This window comes from Chlamydotis macqueenii, chromosome 4 (genome assembly GCF_036417535.1).
Source record: "Chlamydotis macqueenii isolate bChlMac1 chromosome 4, bChlMac1.mat, whole genome shotgun sequence".
Classification (NCBI taxonomy): domain Eukaryota; kingdom Metazoa; phylum Chordata; class Aves; order Otidiformes; family Otididae; genus Chlamydotis; species Chlamydotis macqueenii.
In genome coordinates, this window is record NC_141559.1 from 45,664,521 (window position 1) to 45,684,952 (window position 20,432).

A 20,432-nucleotide genomic window follows, 5' to 3' on the forward strand; every position below is an offset into this window, starting at 1 on the left:
ATTTAGCCTTCTGTCTATGTAACAAGTATATTCAATCTTAAATGCTAGAAGACAAATCACAGTTTTGTTTCAAGAATCATGAGTTTAAAGTTTCATTATTTTGCTCGGCTGAACTCATGTTTTTTTTACATTTGGGACTGCCAGGATTTTACTACAGCAGGGTCAAAAATGTCTTTGTATGTGATGTAGCAGGTAACAGTGATACAGGAAGCACTTCTGCAACAGTAACATATGTTAGTTTATTGCTCTCCCTGTCTTTACAGGTTGCCATTTTATAAGCTGTATAAAACACTATTGCAATTTATTACTAAAGTCATTCAAACTAGCATGGTATGAACAATTGAACAATTCTTTAGGTCAAAGCTTCCATGCTTTCATGACATTTTCTCTAATGTTTTGTTTCTGCCAATGCTCATTGCCTATCATAAATATGAAGCCTGACAGGGTCAGATTATCATGCTGAAAAACCAAGGCACTCCACTGGATGTGAAGTAAGGGTTTTAATTGGTTCATTTCCACTTTCCTTTCTAATGAAGTTAAACAGCCTTTTGCCATAAAAACATGAATGGGGAACACAGGGAGTTGTACGCAATGTTCCTCATTTGTCATATCTTCTATGAAACTACCCCTTGTAGCCTTGGGACAGAGAACTGCACTTCAAGCAGAAATCACCTGGTTGTTTGTTTTTTGGGTTTTGTTTTTTTTTTTTTTTTTGTAATTATGGTCTGCTAAAAGCACCTTTTTCCTGTTTAAAGCAGAGAGATGCATTATGTTACACTTCACAGTTTGGGGCAAATATAAGAAAAGAATAGGATAACTGTGAAACACTTCTGATTCAGATGACATAAGTTAGTGTAAGAGAGGTGACTCAGGTCTCACTTCTCCACTCAGAATAAAACATTTATTAAAGAAGGATGAAGACTAAACAAGCAGGTAGGAGCAGGGGTGAAAGAGATCCCAGCTTTGGCATCTGAGTTAGGAGAGCGTGGGCAACTGATTAATTGGCACTGCCGTAAACATTCCCGGATGTATCTGAAGGTGCATTAGTGAACAGTCGCATTTAGCAATGGAACAAGTCATAATCATGCATGTACTTCAGTCTGTGCAGATCAGGGAATAAAAACCTGGAAAACTACTTAAAGGTATTAGATTTTAAAAAGGAAGGTTATTATATGTTGATTACTTCTGTCTTGCGCATATCTTTATCAACTTTTATACCATGAAGCGATATACGATGCAATACAGTATTTTAAGTGAGAGGAGGCAAAGTTAGCTCCACTCAACCTAGTATTCACCCACATCAGATAGAGTGGACACTGATTTGACTGTATGGTGAGTCAGGCAGCTAAAAATTAGAAAAGCTTCTCTAAACAAAGACACTATTTTGGCTTGAAAATCTTCTAAATAAAAAACAGTTCTTCTGATAACACACATTTGCTGCATTTTATTAAACTAGATTTCAACAGTATGCTTACATATGAGTATACAGACTTAAAAACTTTGAAGTCTATAAAATATTAATAAACATAGAAAGTTAATATCGCAGAGTCTTAACATACACCTAGGTATGATATTCTCATCAAGACTGTAACAAGTATAATAACCACCTCCTGAGAAACAGCTTATCAGTCTGCAATTAGAGTCTCTCCTCCATATTCATCAGAGTTGGTAACAAAGTTTTAGGCATTGTGTTAAAATAGGACGTCAACAAAGAAAAAAATAAATAGATACCTATTTTTAAGACTCTGTCGCCATTTAAAATTTGTTTTCCCCATGATTCTGTATTTTCTAAATTGTAATTGACCACACCATAAAATTAGAAGAGATTATTTCATGGGAAAAAAAAATTCATTAATTTTACTTCAGCTATAGCAGAATAGTTAGCTGCCAGTTTTAAGTACACATTAAATATCTTGAAAATAATAATTTTCATATTTAAAGAGAACTACGTATATATATATAGATATAGACACATGTGTGTGCATGTGTGTTTGTGTGTCTATACGTATAAGGGTGGCAACAGCATCATTATATTCTATAGTTAGACCTAAATTAAGTAACAGCATCCGGATAAAGAACAATACATTAAAATAAAACTATATGATCTCAGGAAATTCCATACTAAAATTATCTCTCCTTTAATTCCACTGTATTAGCACTCAAGGAGAATCAAGACAACAGCTGGTGTTAGGTATCAGATACAACGATCTAACACACAGTTTATTAAAAAAAAGCCCAAACATCCTTTAGACTCTCTCAGCATAGAATATGTTACATGGGGTTCCTATTAACCTTAGTTTCTGACTACATGTTGCTGGAGCTGTAGGAATAATTGGACAGCAGTTCCCATCTCTTCCCTGCTGTTGCTGCTTTTCTTTATCCCCTTCACCTTCTCCTTCAGCCACTTGCTATTTATAACTCAGCACCAACCGAAGGGATTTAAACATTACACAAAGCTTTAGTACTTCAGCAACCTTTCAAGCCTAGTCTGAGGACAAAAGCTTCATATACTGAAGAAAAATCCCTCAGCAATTTCAGCAAAGAGGATATGGAAAACACTGAATGCAACTGAAAAGAGTCACTGTAGTTACACAAAATAAATGCGCACACACACACTTATTTAATTTAATGTCCTCCCAATGAGTATGCTCAATTCAAAGTGGTAACTTTTGAAACTTGAAATTTCAGAAGAAACCTTGAAACTGTGGCTGATGAGGTCATGTCATGTATTCCTTTTAGCTGCCTGTTTCTGTCTTTTAGTTACAACAGGAGTCCAGACAGCATGACTCAGTTGCTTAACCTTTAAGCAGATAAAGTGAGATAAAGCCAACCAATAATCACAGATGTTTTCCAAAGAATTACTGCCTCCTTCAAGCCGTTTTCTGCTCTAAAGCTACTTCTCCATAGAACATTGCAAAGTTAAAAGAAAACAGGCCCTTGCAGCTGAGTTAACAGTACCACTGTGATCCGAAGTTATTGATCAACAAATGTCCTAGACTAGCACCAAAAAACCCACCTGCCTCTACTCCTTCTACTCCCAACTGCTTATTCCTGCCCTCCCACAAATCTCGTCTCCTGTGCAGACACAAGCATACGTGAAGCCAAGAGTTAAACCAGACCAAAAGAGTGGTCCAGCCAAGCACTCCTTAACCCTCATATCTTCACAAGCCATCATCGGAATGACGTTCCCGACTCAGTTCCCCATCACTGGCACTTGGGAAGGGAAAGTGCACAGGACGAATAAGCAAGTGGGGGATGAGAACTCTGTTTGGGCCAGTGGCACCAAACTATGTGGGTTTAAGTGGTGAAGTTCAGATGGAACTGCTCCAATTTTTCCACTTTTCCACAAGACCTTGTTTCTAGCTGTTTATTCAAAGATTTTGACAGACTTCAACCTGAAACTTGATTTTTCCACTGGGAAACTGACCTAATGCCTGTTTCTTGTCCACATTAAAATAGTGCAGCCTCCTCAGTGATGATTTGTAGCATCTTAAACTGACAGGGAAGTATAATCTGGAGTGATAGAGAAGAAAAAGGAAAAAACAGAGGGTGCCTCAGGGGCATAATTTATCATCTTCAGCCAAATTTGCCCAACAAATAAGCATTACAGCTTATGAATTTCCAGTAAAGACTTTGGCAGACTGCTCTGCTAAAATGCAAAAAGGTTTAATGAACAATCAGTACATGTTCCCTGAAGCTGCTGAACAAGACTTGCTGTGCAGGTATAGCTCTGGGCTGCAGCAGGGCATGAAGTGAGAGCAGTGCGGGTTTTCTCTCACATACTCTCAGTGATTCCAGAGCAAACAGCTAAAAAGGAAAAACTTGAGTGTAAAGGAACAGAAAGGAGAAAAAAGACTCAGTCTGTCTTGAGAAGAAAATGAGAAAAAAGGACAGACACTGGGAGAAGGAATAGACCTAGAGTCTCCAGCTGAAACTTGGATCTCAGAGAAAAGAGTGGGAGAAGGAGGAAAAGAAAACTGGGATCTGAAACAGAGTGAGAGAGATGGGGGAAGAGAGAGACACACTGAAGAGGGACCTGGTTTGGCATTGAATTTGCTATGCAGAGACAAAGAACCAAAGGAATCAAAGACCTGTGACAGCCACTTGCAGCTTCATTGCCATTTATTCACATGAGAAAGGGCAATTAAAGATTAGGATGATGCGTATGGAGAAGGGAAGGGAGATACCAAATCATTTCACAGTTTGATGAAGAGGAGAAGCAAGTAGTAGAGAAAGCAGCAAGGAACTGAAGATAGATTTAAAACACAGGAGCTGCTCAAGAACACAGGTGAAAGACAGAAGCCTAAAGGAAAGGCCTAGACAAAGCCTATGAAGCCTGCAGCCCCCCTCAGCTATTTTAGTATTTACGCAATAATGCCTGGAATGGGCAAAAAACACCCAAAGGTCTTAAGATGAGGGCTTCCATCTCTTCAGCTGGATCAGTTACCTTACTAATTTGCAGCTCTCAAGTTCGCACACACTGCCGTAAGGGAGGTGGAAGCACTTAGGCTGGTGCTGCTTACCCTCTCCCAGTACCAGGCCCCATTCAGTCAGGCAGGGGAATGGGTTAAATTAGGAGGATGGAGCTGGCTGGGACGTGGGGTGACGGTGATGAGCTGTTAAGGGAAAAGGCAGCACTCCCATGCTTTGGAAAACCAGTCACACAGGCCCATGCCCACTCAAGACTGTCCTTTGCACTCGGATGATACAACTGTGGGCATTTTTGTTGAGCTTTTCAACGTCTCTTAACATCAGACAACTCTGAAGAGCACTAGAATATCACCAAAAAAAGACAGTTTTTAGTTCTAGCACTATGTAACTTCTGACCACTTGATTTTTACTGAAGTGGCAAACTGTAGTATATATATTCATATACTACATACATTTACAGTTGCAATGCCTGTCAGTAGTACTAGATTTATCTTGGCTCTAGGCTAGTGTATTATTTATGTAGAATGATAGCAAAATATTGATTATGAATCTTCATATCGTAGCAAGAGCAAGGTTTCCAGACACTGAACTCATGTCACTGAAAGACCAAGTAGAAGGTAAACAACCTTGGTTTATATGTCCTTCCATTAGTTTAACAGGGATCACAATCACTTTAATTACAGTTCTTCTATAGAAATAACTTTGGACAACTACATTCAATATGAACATAAGTAATTACCCACCAAGGCATGGGCATACAACTGTCAGCAGAAGTTTAGCTGCTCATGAGCTGCATGGATCTTGTTGCAGTAATTAAACTGCTTACAAATATGCCATTAACCACATCACACTCTCACTACACAGAACACAACCATAGTAGTAATCACGAAGAAAGCCAAGTTGGAGCTTAATAGTTGATCCTGGGCCACCTTTTGAAGGAAGCATAGCTGACTAGTTAAATTTGCAATTTGGTCCGGCATCACCAGTCCCTCACTTGGATATTTATTTTAATTTTTTATATACATATATATAAAAGGGGGGAAAAAGCACAAAAAAAAACCAGTAGTCAAGCTCAGATTATGTTATACTAAACCAAAATTGACTTCCCTGTAAAGTTTTCCCCTTATCTTTTACTTCCATATATTGTAATCTCTCGTATGTATAAAAAAATTAACAAGTTCAACAGGTATCTTGCTGTCAAATAAAAAGCTCTGTTTTACTCAAAAAATCAAAATTGGTTTGCTTAATAACATGTACATAAACACCTTAATTACTTGCAGAGACTAAATGAAGAAGAGATACTTTGATTGGAATAAACCGTTCATGCTGGCAGTCATGAGGATGTATTTGTGAGGAGGTAACATATCCACACAAGAATCACTGCAACCAGTACATGACTACTCCCATTTCATTTCGCTACATAGTAAAGCAAGATCAGTCACTGGAAGTGATTTACTTAAAGTGTTTTACTTAACATTTAAAAGTACTCACGAGTAAACTGTTGCACAGTCACTATAAGCCAGCATAAATCCATGCTGCTACCAAAAGGAGTACCCTCATCTTACCTCCTCCATACCAGCTTTTCCAACACTAGTAGAAGGAGAACTAAGAACTAGGGGAACAGGGATGGACTGCTGGCTGGAGTACTCCTTCTGTCAAATTTACGCTGCAAGTACAGCCGTATGTACCACAGCCCAGATGCAATGCAGTAACTTCTTACTCATATGCACTACCTTCTTCAGCTACTAGGGCTGAACCCAAAAAGGCATGATCAATTACACCTTTAGATCCATATTGCTTACAGCAGTGTAATTATACTACAAAATTAATTTATTGCAGACAAGTCTTAAGTAAAACTGCTGCAATTTCAGTAACAAAACAAAAAAAAAAAAAATCATTTGCCCTTCCCAGGTACAGCTCTGCCAGAGTTCAGACTGAAATAAAGAAAATGCCTTCAAAAAGGGTGGTAGAAATTTCTCACCCTGTAGTGATCATCACTGAGTAGAGCCAGAGATGCTGTAGAGCTTTCTTGTTTGTTTTCTTTTGATTTCCTAAACAACTTTGCAGCCAATATTGCAGTCCAGCTAAAGTATTTCCATTTCAGAGTATTAGGAAAATACTGGCTGGCTGGAAAATAATTCTAATTTTATGAAAGAACGTTGAAAAGTAATTGGTAAGCAGCAGGTAAGAGCAGCTCTGCCTGAAATTCAGCCACTTTAATGATTACCAAAACAAATGTTTATTAATTACACTTTTCTTTCAAGATTGCTACTCAGCTATCAGTGCAAGTTTTGTGATAAGCAATTAATTCCACATCTTAGTAAGACTTTGCACTTACTTTGAAACCCTCAACACTCCATGGTAACTCATAAAGCAAAAGGGAAATTCCCATTCTAATGAAACCAGGTAACTAATGAACACACCATGCTCTGGCTCAGAATAAGCTTTCATTTTAATAGTTTCCTCATTAGACAGTTGAAAAGTTAAAAAATACACAGTGATTATAAAAACGTAGGTCTTCACAAAAGCATGTGCTATATAGTCTGTAAGTTAGGGGCTGTATGACAAAGAATGTAACAGATTTTGAGGAATTCATTGTGCATGTTATTTATGGAAGGAAAGAGAATAAAATCAAAGCTAAATAAAGTTTTCACGGCTGTAATAAAGAATATGCAGAATAACAGCAGAATTCAATAGGTTAGCACAAACGTGAAACAAATATTTAGAAGAAAAACGTGAAGATTATCCAGAAAAGCTTCTGTTTTATTAAATATATTACCTGTTTGAGAATATCTCTAAGATAATCATAAGGATCTAAACATACATGCTTCAGAGGGACCTTTAGCAAGATGCACTGATTCCTCAGATAGAGCAGCATGTGGTACTTCTCTAGTGAGAAAGAAGAAAGATGTCCCAATACCACAAAGCAGGAGAAGCAATGAATGCAAGGGGGAAAAAAGTACCCTAGAGGACTTAATTTTCTTTGGGTGAAGACAGAGGTTTCTAAGGGGGGAACGCTGGATGTCTGCAAAAGCTCACATTAGATAATCCTTAGCTGAAGAATTTCCCTTAATTCTCTTATCTTCTCCCTCCTCCTGGAAGAGGAGAAAAGGGAATTAAGGAAAATTCTGAACCCAGCTGTTTAGGATCCACCTCCATCACCTTCCTCTAAATAACCCTGCAGCTCTTCCCGCACTTGCCTATGGAGCAGGATATCAAGAGCAAGACAGGATCTCCTGGTTTACCCCTCTACTCAGAGCACCACAGTTGTCTTCACCAAGTGGCATTTGGAACATGGAATTGCCTACGAAGAAATCCATAATAAAGGTTCCAGGCACCATAAGCAGCTTGAAAGAGCTACAGATTTTGATTCTGACCTGGAGGGAAAATATTGCCCAAAGCTGACAAAACTACAGGCAGAAATCAATGGTGTGACAGAGACGAAATACTTGTCTAGGCAGACATTAGTCCGCTCCAGTGGGGTATTTCTTCCATTCTTATGCTTTAGGTTAGGCTTGACCTGTATCTAAAAATATGCAAGCGTAGGTAGGTTCCTGAAAAATCCACTTAGTCATATGCACCTAGTTAGTGCACATAACCAAGCTCTCACAAAGGGGGCTTACGAGAAAGCTGGAGAGGGACTTTTGACAGGGGCACGTAGTGATAGGACAAGGAGTAACGGCTTGAAACTAGAAGAGGGTAGATTTAGATTAGAGACAAGGAAGAAGTTCTCCACCATGAGGGTGGTGAGGCCCTGGAACAGGTTGCCCAGAGAAGCTGTGAGTGTCCCATGCCTGGAAGTGTTCAAAAGGCCAGGTTGAATAGAGCGACCTGGTCTGGTGGAAGGTGTCCCTGCCCACGGCAGGGGGATTGGAACAAGATTCCTTCCAGCCCAAACCATTCTATGATTCTAAACAGGTATAAACAACCTTTACACGATTGTCGGTATATTTCACAGATTACTTTGACAGGAGATCTCATTTCTTAAAAAAAAAAAAAAAAAAAAAAATCATTAAGGACACTAAACATACAGCTCATGGTTTGTAACTCAGGAGATACCTAGTCCCATTAAATCTCTCACTATGCACGTATGGTATGCACAAAAAAACTCATTCAAGGCATAATGAACACAGAGGTTAAATAATCATATATTATCTAGAAACAGACTCCCAATAACAGCTTTTATGTTAATTTTGAGGAAATAGTAATAACTATGAAATGCCTTCGCCCATCCAGTTTTTCAGAATAAATCTGGGCAGTTCTTTAAAAGAGACATTTTAATCAGACTCATATCTGACATGTTGCAAAGCACTCTCCAGGCAAGACACACTTTTAAAATAAACAGTTAAGTGGAATTATCAGGAAAGAGAACAAAACATCACACCACATCCATGGTGTCCCACATCTGGACTCCTGTATGCACTCCTGGCTCTCCCTTCGCCTTGTTCCGCAGCCTTAAAGAAAATCAAGAAAAGCATTAAATTGGATTATCAAAAGTATGGAACTGCTTCATTAAAAAAAAAAAAACAAACAGGTTACTTAAGTGAAGGATCTTTAGCCTGAAAAAGAGCAACGGAGAGGGAGATTCAATAGAACCACAAGTGGCATGGACAGAATTGTTCCCTGCCTTGTCCAGGACAAGGACTGGAGAAGATTAATACATAATTAACAGATGTCAGGCTCAAAATGAATGGTTCTTTCAGTTTTTGAACTTGTTTTATATATTTTTTAGCATTTACTATTATATATATTAAACAAACTTCTTAAACTTCTTGATCTAGAAAGGTGTCAACGTCATAAGTTTCTGTAGGCTCAATAAGCACCTGGATAATATGCAGGAGAAAAGGCAACTGAAAGCTATTAAATAAAAGAAAACAAAATAATCCCCCCACACCCCTCATCATTTAAGGCAAAGAAGTCCACAAGCTGCCCTGCTGCCAACAGTTTGTAAGCATGTAGTGACACTTTTCATTTCTTTGCTCAGAAGGAGGTTGTCAAGTAGGTCCTGTAATTTGGCAGGGCCTTGGATGGTAAGGGCATAAATAAAAAGGAAAGTGAAAGTCCAGCCAAAAAAAAGCTAAATAAGAGGTACTGGAAGAACCAGAAGAGTGGTTGTAGCCAGGTGCATGTTGCCAAGGTTGCACTCTCATTATGAAAAACATGATGAGCCTGGGGACTATTTGAACATCCAATGCCTGCTGTTGGGTTTTCTGGTTGAAGTCCACAGCTGGCTGAGGAATGAGCAGGAGATACATGCTCAGACACCAGGATTTTGGGGCTTCTCCTGAATGTAGTCTATGGGATGCAAAGGTGACAAAAGAAAGCAAGCAGAGTATGAATCTCCCAAGCCATTTCCATGGGATGGCTTGGGGACAAATCAGCTAGATGTCACACAACAAGCCCCTCACAGGGGAATAAGGTCAAGACACAAAACAGAGGTTAAAAAATAAACTTTTGGGGGCCAGAACTTAGTAGGCACTATCTTCATGCAGTAAGAGACAAGCCTGTGGCCAAAGGGCAGCCTTGACCTGAAAGCAACTGGGAGGAAGGTGTGACAGACTGCAATGTCACTCTCCAAGACATCCTCTGCCACATCAGTGGGGCACACTGTGCATGTTTAGTGGGTGTGCATTGAGATTGCCCCTGTTGGCCACTGTTGAAAATGGCACATAGGACTAACTAGGCATTTTGCCTGATCAGGTGCAGCCCTTCCTCTACTCTTGTGTTACTTCAACACTCAAAATAAATACCATAAGCCAACTAATTATGGAGTAAAGCAGCAACTTAAAGGCTTAAGGAAAAAAAAAAAACAGATCATCCATCTGCCATAAGAGATGAGGCTTTGAAAATTTCATTAATTTTCTGAACCCAGTAGCTATGCTAAGATATTCAAAGAGTTTTGTTACTACAAAGAGCCTTTTTATTATATTAATCCAGATTAGTAATGACTGTTCAGTTTAGAGTTTGCCTAACTCTCTAGTTCTACCTGATGCAACAGAAAAGCCTGATTCTACCTTCCTTTGAAGAATGGTCCTCCCCTCTGAAAATCCTCCACCGCTCCTCCCCTTATTCCCCCACCCACTCCCTGCGACAAGATGTGCCTTTACTGCCTTAGCAGCCTGTCCACAGGTATTCAGAACTCCTCTACAGCTCTTCACTCCTTTAATTTGTTTCTAGTGATTTGATCACCTGCTGGTCTAGTCACCTGGAGAAAGAAAGAAGCAGGGTTCTTATTAATCTTAAAGAACACAGAATGTTATGGTTGGAAGGGACCTTTAAAGGTCACCTAGTCCAACCCTCCTGATCCTCATCTTTCTCATAGGTGATAATCAGGGATAAACAAGCAACTTTTATTGGGTAAGAAAAACAAAAGCATTTTTTCACTCATCACTCTCCACACTTTTTAGTTGTACAGGCTGCACTTTGACTTGAGCACCACAGTCTTGGAGGGTACAGTAACTGCAGAGACAGCCCTTTATCAACCAATTTACCACTCTAAGGTGGCCTGATCTCAGCCTAAGTCCAGACTGTTCGTCAAACCCACCCAACACAGACACAATGAATCCTCTCCTAAGTGGGTTCCACACCATCTCGAGTGTCCAGCACTACTCACATGGCATTCCTGACAGGCGAAAGAAATTGCATGGAGGGAGTTAGGAGCCACTCAGCTGCTGGGCTCTGCTGAGCCACAAGAAGAGCCCAGACCTTTTTGAACCGTGTTTTAAAAAAAAAAAAAAAAAAAAAAAAAAAAAGTACATTCTTATGTCTCTGGGTGTACCTGGGAACACAAGGCAGAAAGCACAAACCCAGCACCACTAACACTCCAGCAAGCGAGCAAGGAGACCCTCAGACAATCTGATTTTGAACCCAATCTCTTGGCTTCTGCTGCCTGGCAGTTTACATGAAACCTCCATGAAAGGCCATGAAACTCTACAATATCCACCATATACAGTCATGCCAGTGGGATATTTAGCAGCTGTTAATGTTCTTCTGAAAGCTGTGTCCTGCACAACGGGGTTGTTGGTATTTTTAAATGAACCAACATTTTGCTCTTTTTTGATGAGCCAGAAACACACCCAACTGGAAAGACAACATAATAGTCCATTGCTATCTTCCTTCCAGGAAAAACACACTTCTCCATGTTAACTGAATCTACTGTGATTCAACAGTGCAAGCCTGCTGATTAAGAAGATTGTCTCGTTTCCTCCAAATCACAGAATATTTCAATATGAACAACATAAAGGAAATAAAATTTTAAAAAATCCTTACAGCAGAGAGATATTGAAATCTTAACACGAGTACTTTGGCATACATGAATAAAATGTAAATGGTTACATTTATACCACAGCAGCGCTCTGCCCATTACGCAAGATTTGCTGGGGAGTGGGTGGGGTGAAGAGGAAGTTGTAGGGGTTGCTTCAATTGGGAAACATCTGTCCCTAGAAGAGGGACAAACGTCAATAAGGCACTACCTCACAAGTTTATTTCTTAGTTTCTTTAGACATTTAATTACACTGCTAATCTAACCATAAATAGTGATTCTATAAAAATGATATGTACAGTCTCCATCAAGAGTCTCGGTACTACATTTACAGGCAAGGTACGTTCCTGTCAAGTGTATCCGCGGCCAGTTACAAATACACATAACTGGAATGACTGAAGTTACATAAATTTTCTGCTTTTGCATTACTTCTTAGAAGAAATAGCAGGAATGAAAAGTAACAGAGAGTATGCAAACAAGCAGAAATTTTATCCTCAGTAGTACACCAAATAATGAACGATCCTTTTAGGGACACAAAATACACTTCCTTTGACTTCCAGTGATATCTACTTTCATGATATTCTCCTAGTCCCCAACTCACAGCAGCCACAAAGCTGTTGCATAGTTTGTAAAACTTAGCAGTTACTAGTTAAGAAGAATCACAGGTCAAGATTGCCATGAATTCTCAGAACTCCAAAAGCAACATTTCCAAAGAAATTTTTTTTTTTTAATCTCAAAATGACATCCAAGACTCATAGCAAGAAATGCTCTCCCTTTTTTTCTTAAGCAACAAACAAAAAATCAAAGCTTTTCTTCACTTCTCAGGCTTTCCTTATGTTTTAACCTCTCCAGAATGTTTTTCTTTCTCTATGTTAAGTTTCTTTAATGTGCATATAGCACAAAGTCAGACCACCTACACCTACATGGACAGTTCCTGGAGCCCAACTTTGTTCGAGCACTTTCAAGCGCAGCTAAGTGTGAATCCGAGTCCACAGATCCCAGTCTTGGTGCTTGTGAGCTCCACGATCAGGAAAACATGTTCACAGCAGCGTCCGTTTGGGCTCGCTCTGGGTCACTGGGCTTCCTCAGCAAGAATCCTGTAAGATCAGGATTCCCGTCAGCAGAGCAGGAACACGGATCCCACTGTCTGCAGACAGCACACATCAAACAACAACCACCAGCTCCTCTTCACGTGATTGTGTATATGGACCCTATACTTGCAGCGCAATGAGCATTAGCCACCTATTGAGAAAGGGGTGAATGGCTCTTACTTGAATCAGAATTAAAGTACAGCCCTGCCAAAATAAACATTTGACCTGGAAGTAATAAATACCTTGACCTCTGCAATTGCTTCTCTTTGTTTCTCTAATGAGACCATTTCTTGAGCAGACTGCAGAGGTTACTTACCAGCTGCATCTCTCTTGGCCAGTTTGAAAACAAAGACACCCATGAAACAAACCAAGCCCAAACATTTCACAGTCTATGCAAATATGAGTAAGCAGACAGCAGCTAAGGTGTGAAGCTCCACTTGGCCAGTTTTTCCTTGGCTTTAAATACTGTGACTGATGTGACAAGTACATTCTGGACAGCTGGAGCAGTCCACCACAAACACATTTGATCTGTTGAATTCGGCAGTCAAAGAAAGTTGAAGGACAGCTAGAGCGGTTCTGAATGATCTCTAGTAGGACATTTATGATTTCTGACAATCTTTACAAGTCCTGGCAATTTTCACGCATATATGTGGGGTGTTGGAGGGCTGCTATGGATCTCCTTCACAAAAAAAAATGGGGAAATAGTCAAATGCTGTGGTTGTTCTTAGAAACAATCCCTTGCACTGAATTCCTCTGTCCCCTCAACAGAGCACAACTGTCAGATAAGGAAAGTCAAATAATTAAACCGTTTTGTGGTGTAAATGTTTTTGCTCTAGATGATATCTGATTCTTGAAATTACTTATTTCACAATGCTGCCACAAACAGGTAGAAGTAACGTAGGGGATGCCACACCATTAATACAAGAGAGAAACACCCATGTCCCCTGTACCCCAGCAGCCTTCTGGTGTCTTCCAAGGATTGTACAGTTCTTTGCCAGTATTTTCACTTGTCCAGCATAAAAAGCTCTGCTCTCTTCAATGCGGAACAGGATGTGAAACACCTCCAACAGTTTGTAAGCTGCATCCTTGAGATCGGGCTGTTTGAAAATTGTCACCAACGAGGTGAAGCCATTACGTGACCAAGATAGAGCACTACAGGGTGCAGGGTGACAGCAGTATCAGATAATTAATGTCTTTAACTTCCCCAAGCAATAATTTTTCATTGAAGTTAACCACAATCAGGATCCCAAAAATTTCCTGCAGAAGATGTATTGCCTCAGTAACTACATCTAGGAAGATAACATTCACCCTTACTCAGAAAAAAAAAAACCTACAATATAGCCAAAACATACCAGTTACTACTATTTTTTTTCCTTCAGTTATCAGAAGGTGTTTCTCCTGTGTTTTCTCCTTCTCCCTCAAAGAACATAATTCCTCTTGTTTACTTTGCTAAATAGGAGCATCTTACCAAAACATTAATTCACTCCACTGGCAACTGCAGTCTGTAAATATTTGTAAGGAGTTATAGCCATCTTAGACAAGTCAGGAAACGTCAAAAGAAAAAAAAAATTACTGAAGAGCAGGAGGGATTAATTTACACTGAGTACAATGGAAGAGAAGAAGAATAAGTGACTTATAGTTCGGCTATTTTCTCACAAAGAGGGGGGAAATATAGAAACACATAAATATTAAGTAATCAGAAAAACTTCTGGTGACAGATAAACACAAAACAAGGAAAACAAGTTGACAGATTCATATACAATAGGAATTCAACAAACAATTCCCCACGGTCCCCCTAAGCCATCAACGTTTTAAATTAAAATTCTGATGCAATTTCTGCAGCCATTATTGCCTTTGAAGCAGATACACATATACATGGAGGGGAACCTGGTATTACTATCACTCAGGTTAGTGATACTCACTAAGCAAAATTCAACACCTTTCCAAACATAAAACTGTAAGAAGCAACTTAGACTTGCCAAAAGCTTACATCTTTCAAATAACAACCTTGCTTGGAATTTCTTAGAATTCATTCTATGAACAGCTGTAGCACATTTTTTACTTTAAACAAGGGTATTAAACTTGATAGGATACCAGTCTGACTTCAGTTGGATTCCCTTTGTTCCAAGCATTTTGTTTTAATGAATCACTGACCACATTCAAAGAAGCAGCAGCTGAACACGATGTTCAGACAGACTTCCTATCCTGGATGCAGGATATCAATGGAAGAGGATTACTACCATCACCCTCAGCTACAACAGCCTGAAGAGCAAGTCCTGGTTTATTTTTACTAAAATAAGCGGATGCACACCCTTGAAAAAACGCAAGAGTTAAACACAGAGCCTAAGTGAGCGTAAAAATAATATTTTTGAGAGGATGTTTCTGTAAGCCTCCAAACACTGCCCCTAGTTAAAGTGATCCCCAAAGCTTTCTTACAACCAAGAAGTGTGGTTATTTCTTAGTGGCAGCCCCGTGAAACTCCTCACAGGCACACGAGTGTGCTTACACAGGATACCCAGGAATGCACATACCTACACCAAGAACGAGAAAGTGCCAGGAGCTCTTAGAGCTGAGTACTGTACTCTACTCACACAAAAGGCTAGGCCAAGGTTTAATAATTATGTTTACAGAAATGTTGCTCAGTCTTCATAATAGGTCCTATTACATTACTTATGTTCATCCTGTTGTATCTGATACAAATTGTGCTTATAAAAAAAGACAAGATCTGTGTGTGTGTGTGCTTGAAAAAAAGAGAGTGGCTACACACACATGAAAAGGAAAGTTGCAGCAGAAAAAACAGCAACAGCAGGAAAAAAAAAAAAAAAAAAAAAAAAAAACATACTCCCTACCCACTCAGTTTAGCTCTGCTTGAGAGCTGGGAGTGAGGTTTACACTTGTTTTCAGAGCAGAAAACCGAGCTTGATCTCTCACCAGCACGTGTAACGTCACAAGGCAGAGCAAGGCACACTTCATAAACTTAGAGGTGGCCATAAAACTGATGAGTTTGAGATTACACCATCAAGATATGGTGACTGGAGGAAACCCCAGAAATCAACATGCTGCTTTTCCTCCCACTCCCACACTAACAGTATTTAAACTCCATTAGCCATCAACTAGCAGCATTTTATCATTAGGTCAGATTTAAAATAATAATAATAAAAAGGTATCTCTCAGCCAAGGTAGCATGCAAGACAAATGGAGCTCAAGTAAGCGCACCTATTTTCATTGCAAAAACCAAATCACAGAATCACAGCACAAAGACTGTTTTGCTCTCTGTCTAAAAAGGCCCCAACGTCCCTTTCAGGGATGCACTTTAGAATAGGCAAAATACATTTTCATTTGTTATTCCCATTCTAATACAAAATTAAGAATCCTTGCATAAAATCAGTTTTAAGCAAAATCAATTTTAAACCACATGAGATGATTGACCAATATTGCTTTTGTATGGTCACATAATCCTAAAGGTTTGACTATGCAACAAAATGAAGCAAACCCTTTCAGCTGTGCGGCTTCTTTCCAGTTACTGTTACCATACCACTGTTACCATAATAACCCACTCCTGCTATTGTTATCCTGTGGCCATTAATGCAGTCTAGGTACACGCTGCTGTCACACCTTCACTTCAATGACCAGAATGCCTGTGTAGTCCCTCTAGTTCATGTTGAAACTTTCATCAAACAAACAATACATAATATTTTAATTACTTTGCCCTCCCAGGTAGACAGTGTATACTCACCACACGTTCCCAATTCAAAACCAAGTAAAAAACAAGAGCCAGAGACAAAATGCATTGTAAGAGCTATTAAAAATATTCATAGACAGTACAAGAAGCTGAATTTTCAAGTCACCAGTGTTCCACAACTGCTCCCCCTCACCTCACTGCAGCTGCTCTGAGCATGCCTGCCGGGCAGCAGGTCCTTTCCAAAGTGGGAACTCCGGGGCAGGAGGGCTGATTCCCCCAGTCCCACCTTAACCAGAGAGAAAACTGAAATACCTGGGCTCCTTTCCCCCGTAGGCCATCCAGACAGAGAGAGGGAGCCGCAGGCCACCCTGCCTCCAGCCCTGCTGTGGGGAGGCAGGGTGCAGCTGCAAGGGGGTCCCCTCACCAGGGCAACCCACCTGTGCCTCTGGAAATCTGGATGAGGCGATTTACAAGCAGGATTCATTCCCATCCCACTAAGCAGACAGTTCAGCTGAAAAGTATTAATCTGGGCCCTGTAAGCTTGTTAAATAATGAACTTTACCCTTAGGCTGGAACAAAAAAAAAAAAAAAAAAAAAAAAAAGAGGGGAGGCAGTGTTGCACAAGCTTATCAGTGCCCACTTGCTGCAGAACATGCCCTTGCAAGAGCTGTCTATGAAGAACTACTACTATTTATACCTGTAACGCTTCCAAGTTGCTGCAAATCTCTATGACAAGACCAACACATAACACTTACCTGTATAAAAACACAATACCCTTACTTTCTGCCCAGCTTTTCTTCCCACATTGGAGGACCCTCAACTTCATCCACACTTTTAAAAGTGTTTCTAAAGCTGAAGTTCTTAAAATAGGAGTAAAGATAGATAAGTACATTGTGTAAAGAGTTGACCCAAAAGCCCGTATGACCTACACTTAGGCAGCAGTTTAACATGCAGCAGTAGGGCATTGCAATGAATAGAAAGTAAAAGCAGAGGAAGCACAGCATCTATGAACACAAACTCAAGTGATCATGCATTTTTTTTTTGTTCAAGTTAAGAAAGTTCAAGCAGACGACTTTTTACTGACAATATAACCACATTTTCCTTGAAACAATTACTTACAGTTTACTTTTTAATCCTTTCACAATTACTTCAGATATTCATCTCAACATTCTCATCACAGGAACAAATACGCAGAGTACTCACTCACTCAAACAGTTCCAGCAAAAGCAACAAACTCACAACTAAAGACTTCCAACATGACTAAGTCTGCTTGGATCCAGAGTCATTCTCTCTCTCTCTCCCGTACTCAGGGACAAAAACATTTTTTCTGTTAACGTAATTGCTTAACACATGCTATCCCGCTCACTTCCCGGTCTCTTGACCTTTCTTCCTTTGGTTTGCTGACAGTTGCCCCTTTTCCAGGGACCACTTGCACTTCTACACAATGCACTACAATGCAGCTCCCAAAGACTTCGAGGTTTCTTCAAGGAATGGAGTGAACATTTACAACATGTGCATGGCAACATACAGCATCACTTAGGAATCACTTAGGCATCTTCGCTGCCAGCTGCTCTACCTCAGCAGTTTGGATTCCTTCTACCTCTTCAGCACAAGCTGTTCTGAGGCTTTACAACTCAAAACGCCAGTTTCACTTAGTAAATAACTGACTGACAGTCATGGGCTGGAAAGAGCTGAGGTATTTTTACCCTTCACTAAGTTTTGCATTTTTCTTATAAATAGCGTAAGCCGTAAGAGTGACCAGCTGAATTGATTTTGTGTTGCTATTTTTAAATACTTAGGTTTGAAAAATACTTGATAAATGTTTAAACAATATGATCACTGATAGCATACTGGCATTCAGAACATTGCAATGTAAGCATTCGTCTATAATCAGAATATTTGAAGAGAGACTGCAGTATAATCAGTAACCTTTGCCATGCAAAATACTATTTGAAAAGCATGAATTCTGTGAACAATATATGGTCTACAACAGTTTGAATACCTGAAATAAGCACAGCTGATGTGCACTATCAAAACCTGACTTCCCCTATAGCTACAGCAAAATGTCCTAAACTTCTGTTCAGTAAAACAAACAGCACAGGAAAAAAAAATAATAATAATCAAAATATCAGCTTAACTGTTAATCCACACACTTCCCCCTCACCCCATACTGGAATGAATAATGCATGAGCTCGGTCATGATTGCTTTCAATAAGTATGTCAGAAATCTTCAAAACAATGAGACGAGGGTAAGAGCTGTTCTAAGCTCAGACATCAAACGTCTTTCCAATAACACCACACGCTGATACAGCCGCGTGCTACGCATCGCTGTTACCCATCAGCATACCGGGAACTGCAAAACCGCAAGTACCAAAGGTACTTGAATTCTACGTTACGAAACTTCCTAGGCAAGCAGAAACTAACGCAGAATTGTAAGTATTTGTGACTGGAATCTGAGAATCGCAGCCCGACCTTCACCGTGCGCCTGGGCAGAATGAAAGTTTTCAGGCTCGAGTGTCACCGTGCACCTCCCGTCAAGTCTGTCACGCAACTCATCCGAAGCGTCAGTAACTCCAAGGGACTTTTCAACAACTGCAAAGCCTCGTGTTTTGTTGTCAACGTCCCTCCTCGCCTCCCCCGCCTCTTCGTTCTTGTGCACAGCTGCTCCTCGGAGCGTTTCCCAGCCCCCCCGCCCCAGGACCCTGCAGCTCCGCCCGCGCCGGAGCGGCCCCGGGCACCCCGCGGGATCGCCCCCGCTGCCCACGCCGGGAAGGGCTGAAGCCTGCGGGCCGCTCGCTGCCTTGCCCTGCCCGAGCCCTGCTGGAAGCGGCGGGGCCGCGGCCGGGACCGGTCCCGGGGGGGGCGGGGAGCGGAGCCCGCGGGCTGCCTCTGCCCATCAGGTGCTTCGCGTTTCTTTGTAAATACTGTTGTTCCCCGTATAACCTCCCTTCCAGCAACTCCGAAAACCCAGACAATTTATGTTTTTCTCCTTAAACAAATCCTTTCAAAGACCCCCCTCCCCACTTAAAAAGGCTTTATCCCCTTCGGTGGGATTTCCAAGCCGTCCGTTCAAACGGACCGGCAGCCACAGGCTGAGAGGAGCGAGCTGGCACCCGCAGCGGGGGCAGGGGCTTACCTTTGCCTCCCCCACCTCGGGCTCCTCCTCGTAGAAGCCCTGGCCGGACTCGTAGGCGGCGGCGGAGGCCGGCTGCCGGGGTCCCAGGAGCACGGCGCCGGCAGCCAGGCAGCAACCCAAGGAGAGCACCTCCAGCAAGTGCATTGTGCAAAGATGGACGGGCGGGCGCGGAGCGGGGCAGCCGGAGGAATGCAGGCGAAATTAGGAGGCTCCTTCTCTTCCTCTCTTCCCCCCCACCCCCCTCGCAATATCCAAGGCGGTAAAATCCGTGGGATGGAGAAGATGCGGTAGCAGCAGCTCCTAGGCGCCTGCAGGGGAGTTCCCAACTTTCCCAGCCGCTTTGCAAATTCTCACCAAAGTTATCCGGAGTTTGCCAGGTAAAAAACCCACCAGGAAACCGGACATCCGAGGCTGCGCTCACTCAGGAGCAGGGGAGGTGGAAAGCGCAGAGAGGAGGAGGGAAAGGAAGGGAAGGGGGGAGAGCGAGCGAGCGGCAGCTCGCACCCGGGGAGCTCCCCTCGCCCTCCCGCGCGGGCCGGGCCGGGCCGAGGGGCTCGGCTCGGCTCCGCTCCGCCCGCCGCGGAGGTCTCTCCGGACGCCTGTCAGCGGCAGCGCGGCCGGGGGGGTGCGCGGTGCCTGGGGCTGCGCGGCGGCGGGGGCCGCGCATGGCGAAAGCGCCCTCTGCCTGCGCCTCGGCGCGCAGAGAGGGGGCCGGCAGCGGCCTTCGCCTTCCTCCCCCGCCTCCTCCTCCTCCTCCTCCTCCTCCCGCTGCCGCTGCGGCGCCGCCTGCCGCTGGCCTGGGCCGGGGCCCCGGGGCGCGGGCAGCCCCGC

General features: G+C 41.8%; 1 protein-coding gene across 1 annotated transcript in view; it reads right to left on the reverse strand.

The window, feature by feature from the left end:
* The window catches only part of VEGFC (vascular endothelial growth factor C), an 80,589-nt gene extending 60,357 nt beyond the window's left edge, over nt 1-20,232 (reverse strand). The window contains exon 1 of the mRNA XM_086746918.1: nt 19,602-20,232. Within this exon, the coding sequence (XP_086603044.1) occupies nt 19,602-19,745 (144 nt within the window). The 5' untranslated portion in view covers nt 19,746-20,232. The remainder of the gene's footprint in view (nt 1-19,601) is intronic.
* Between the last annotated feature and the right edge of the window lie 200 nt (nt 20,233-20,432).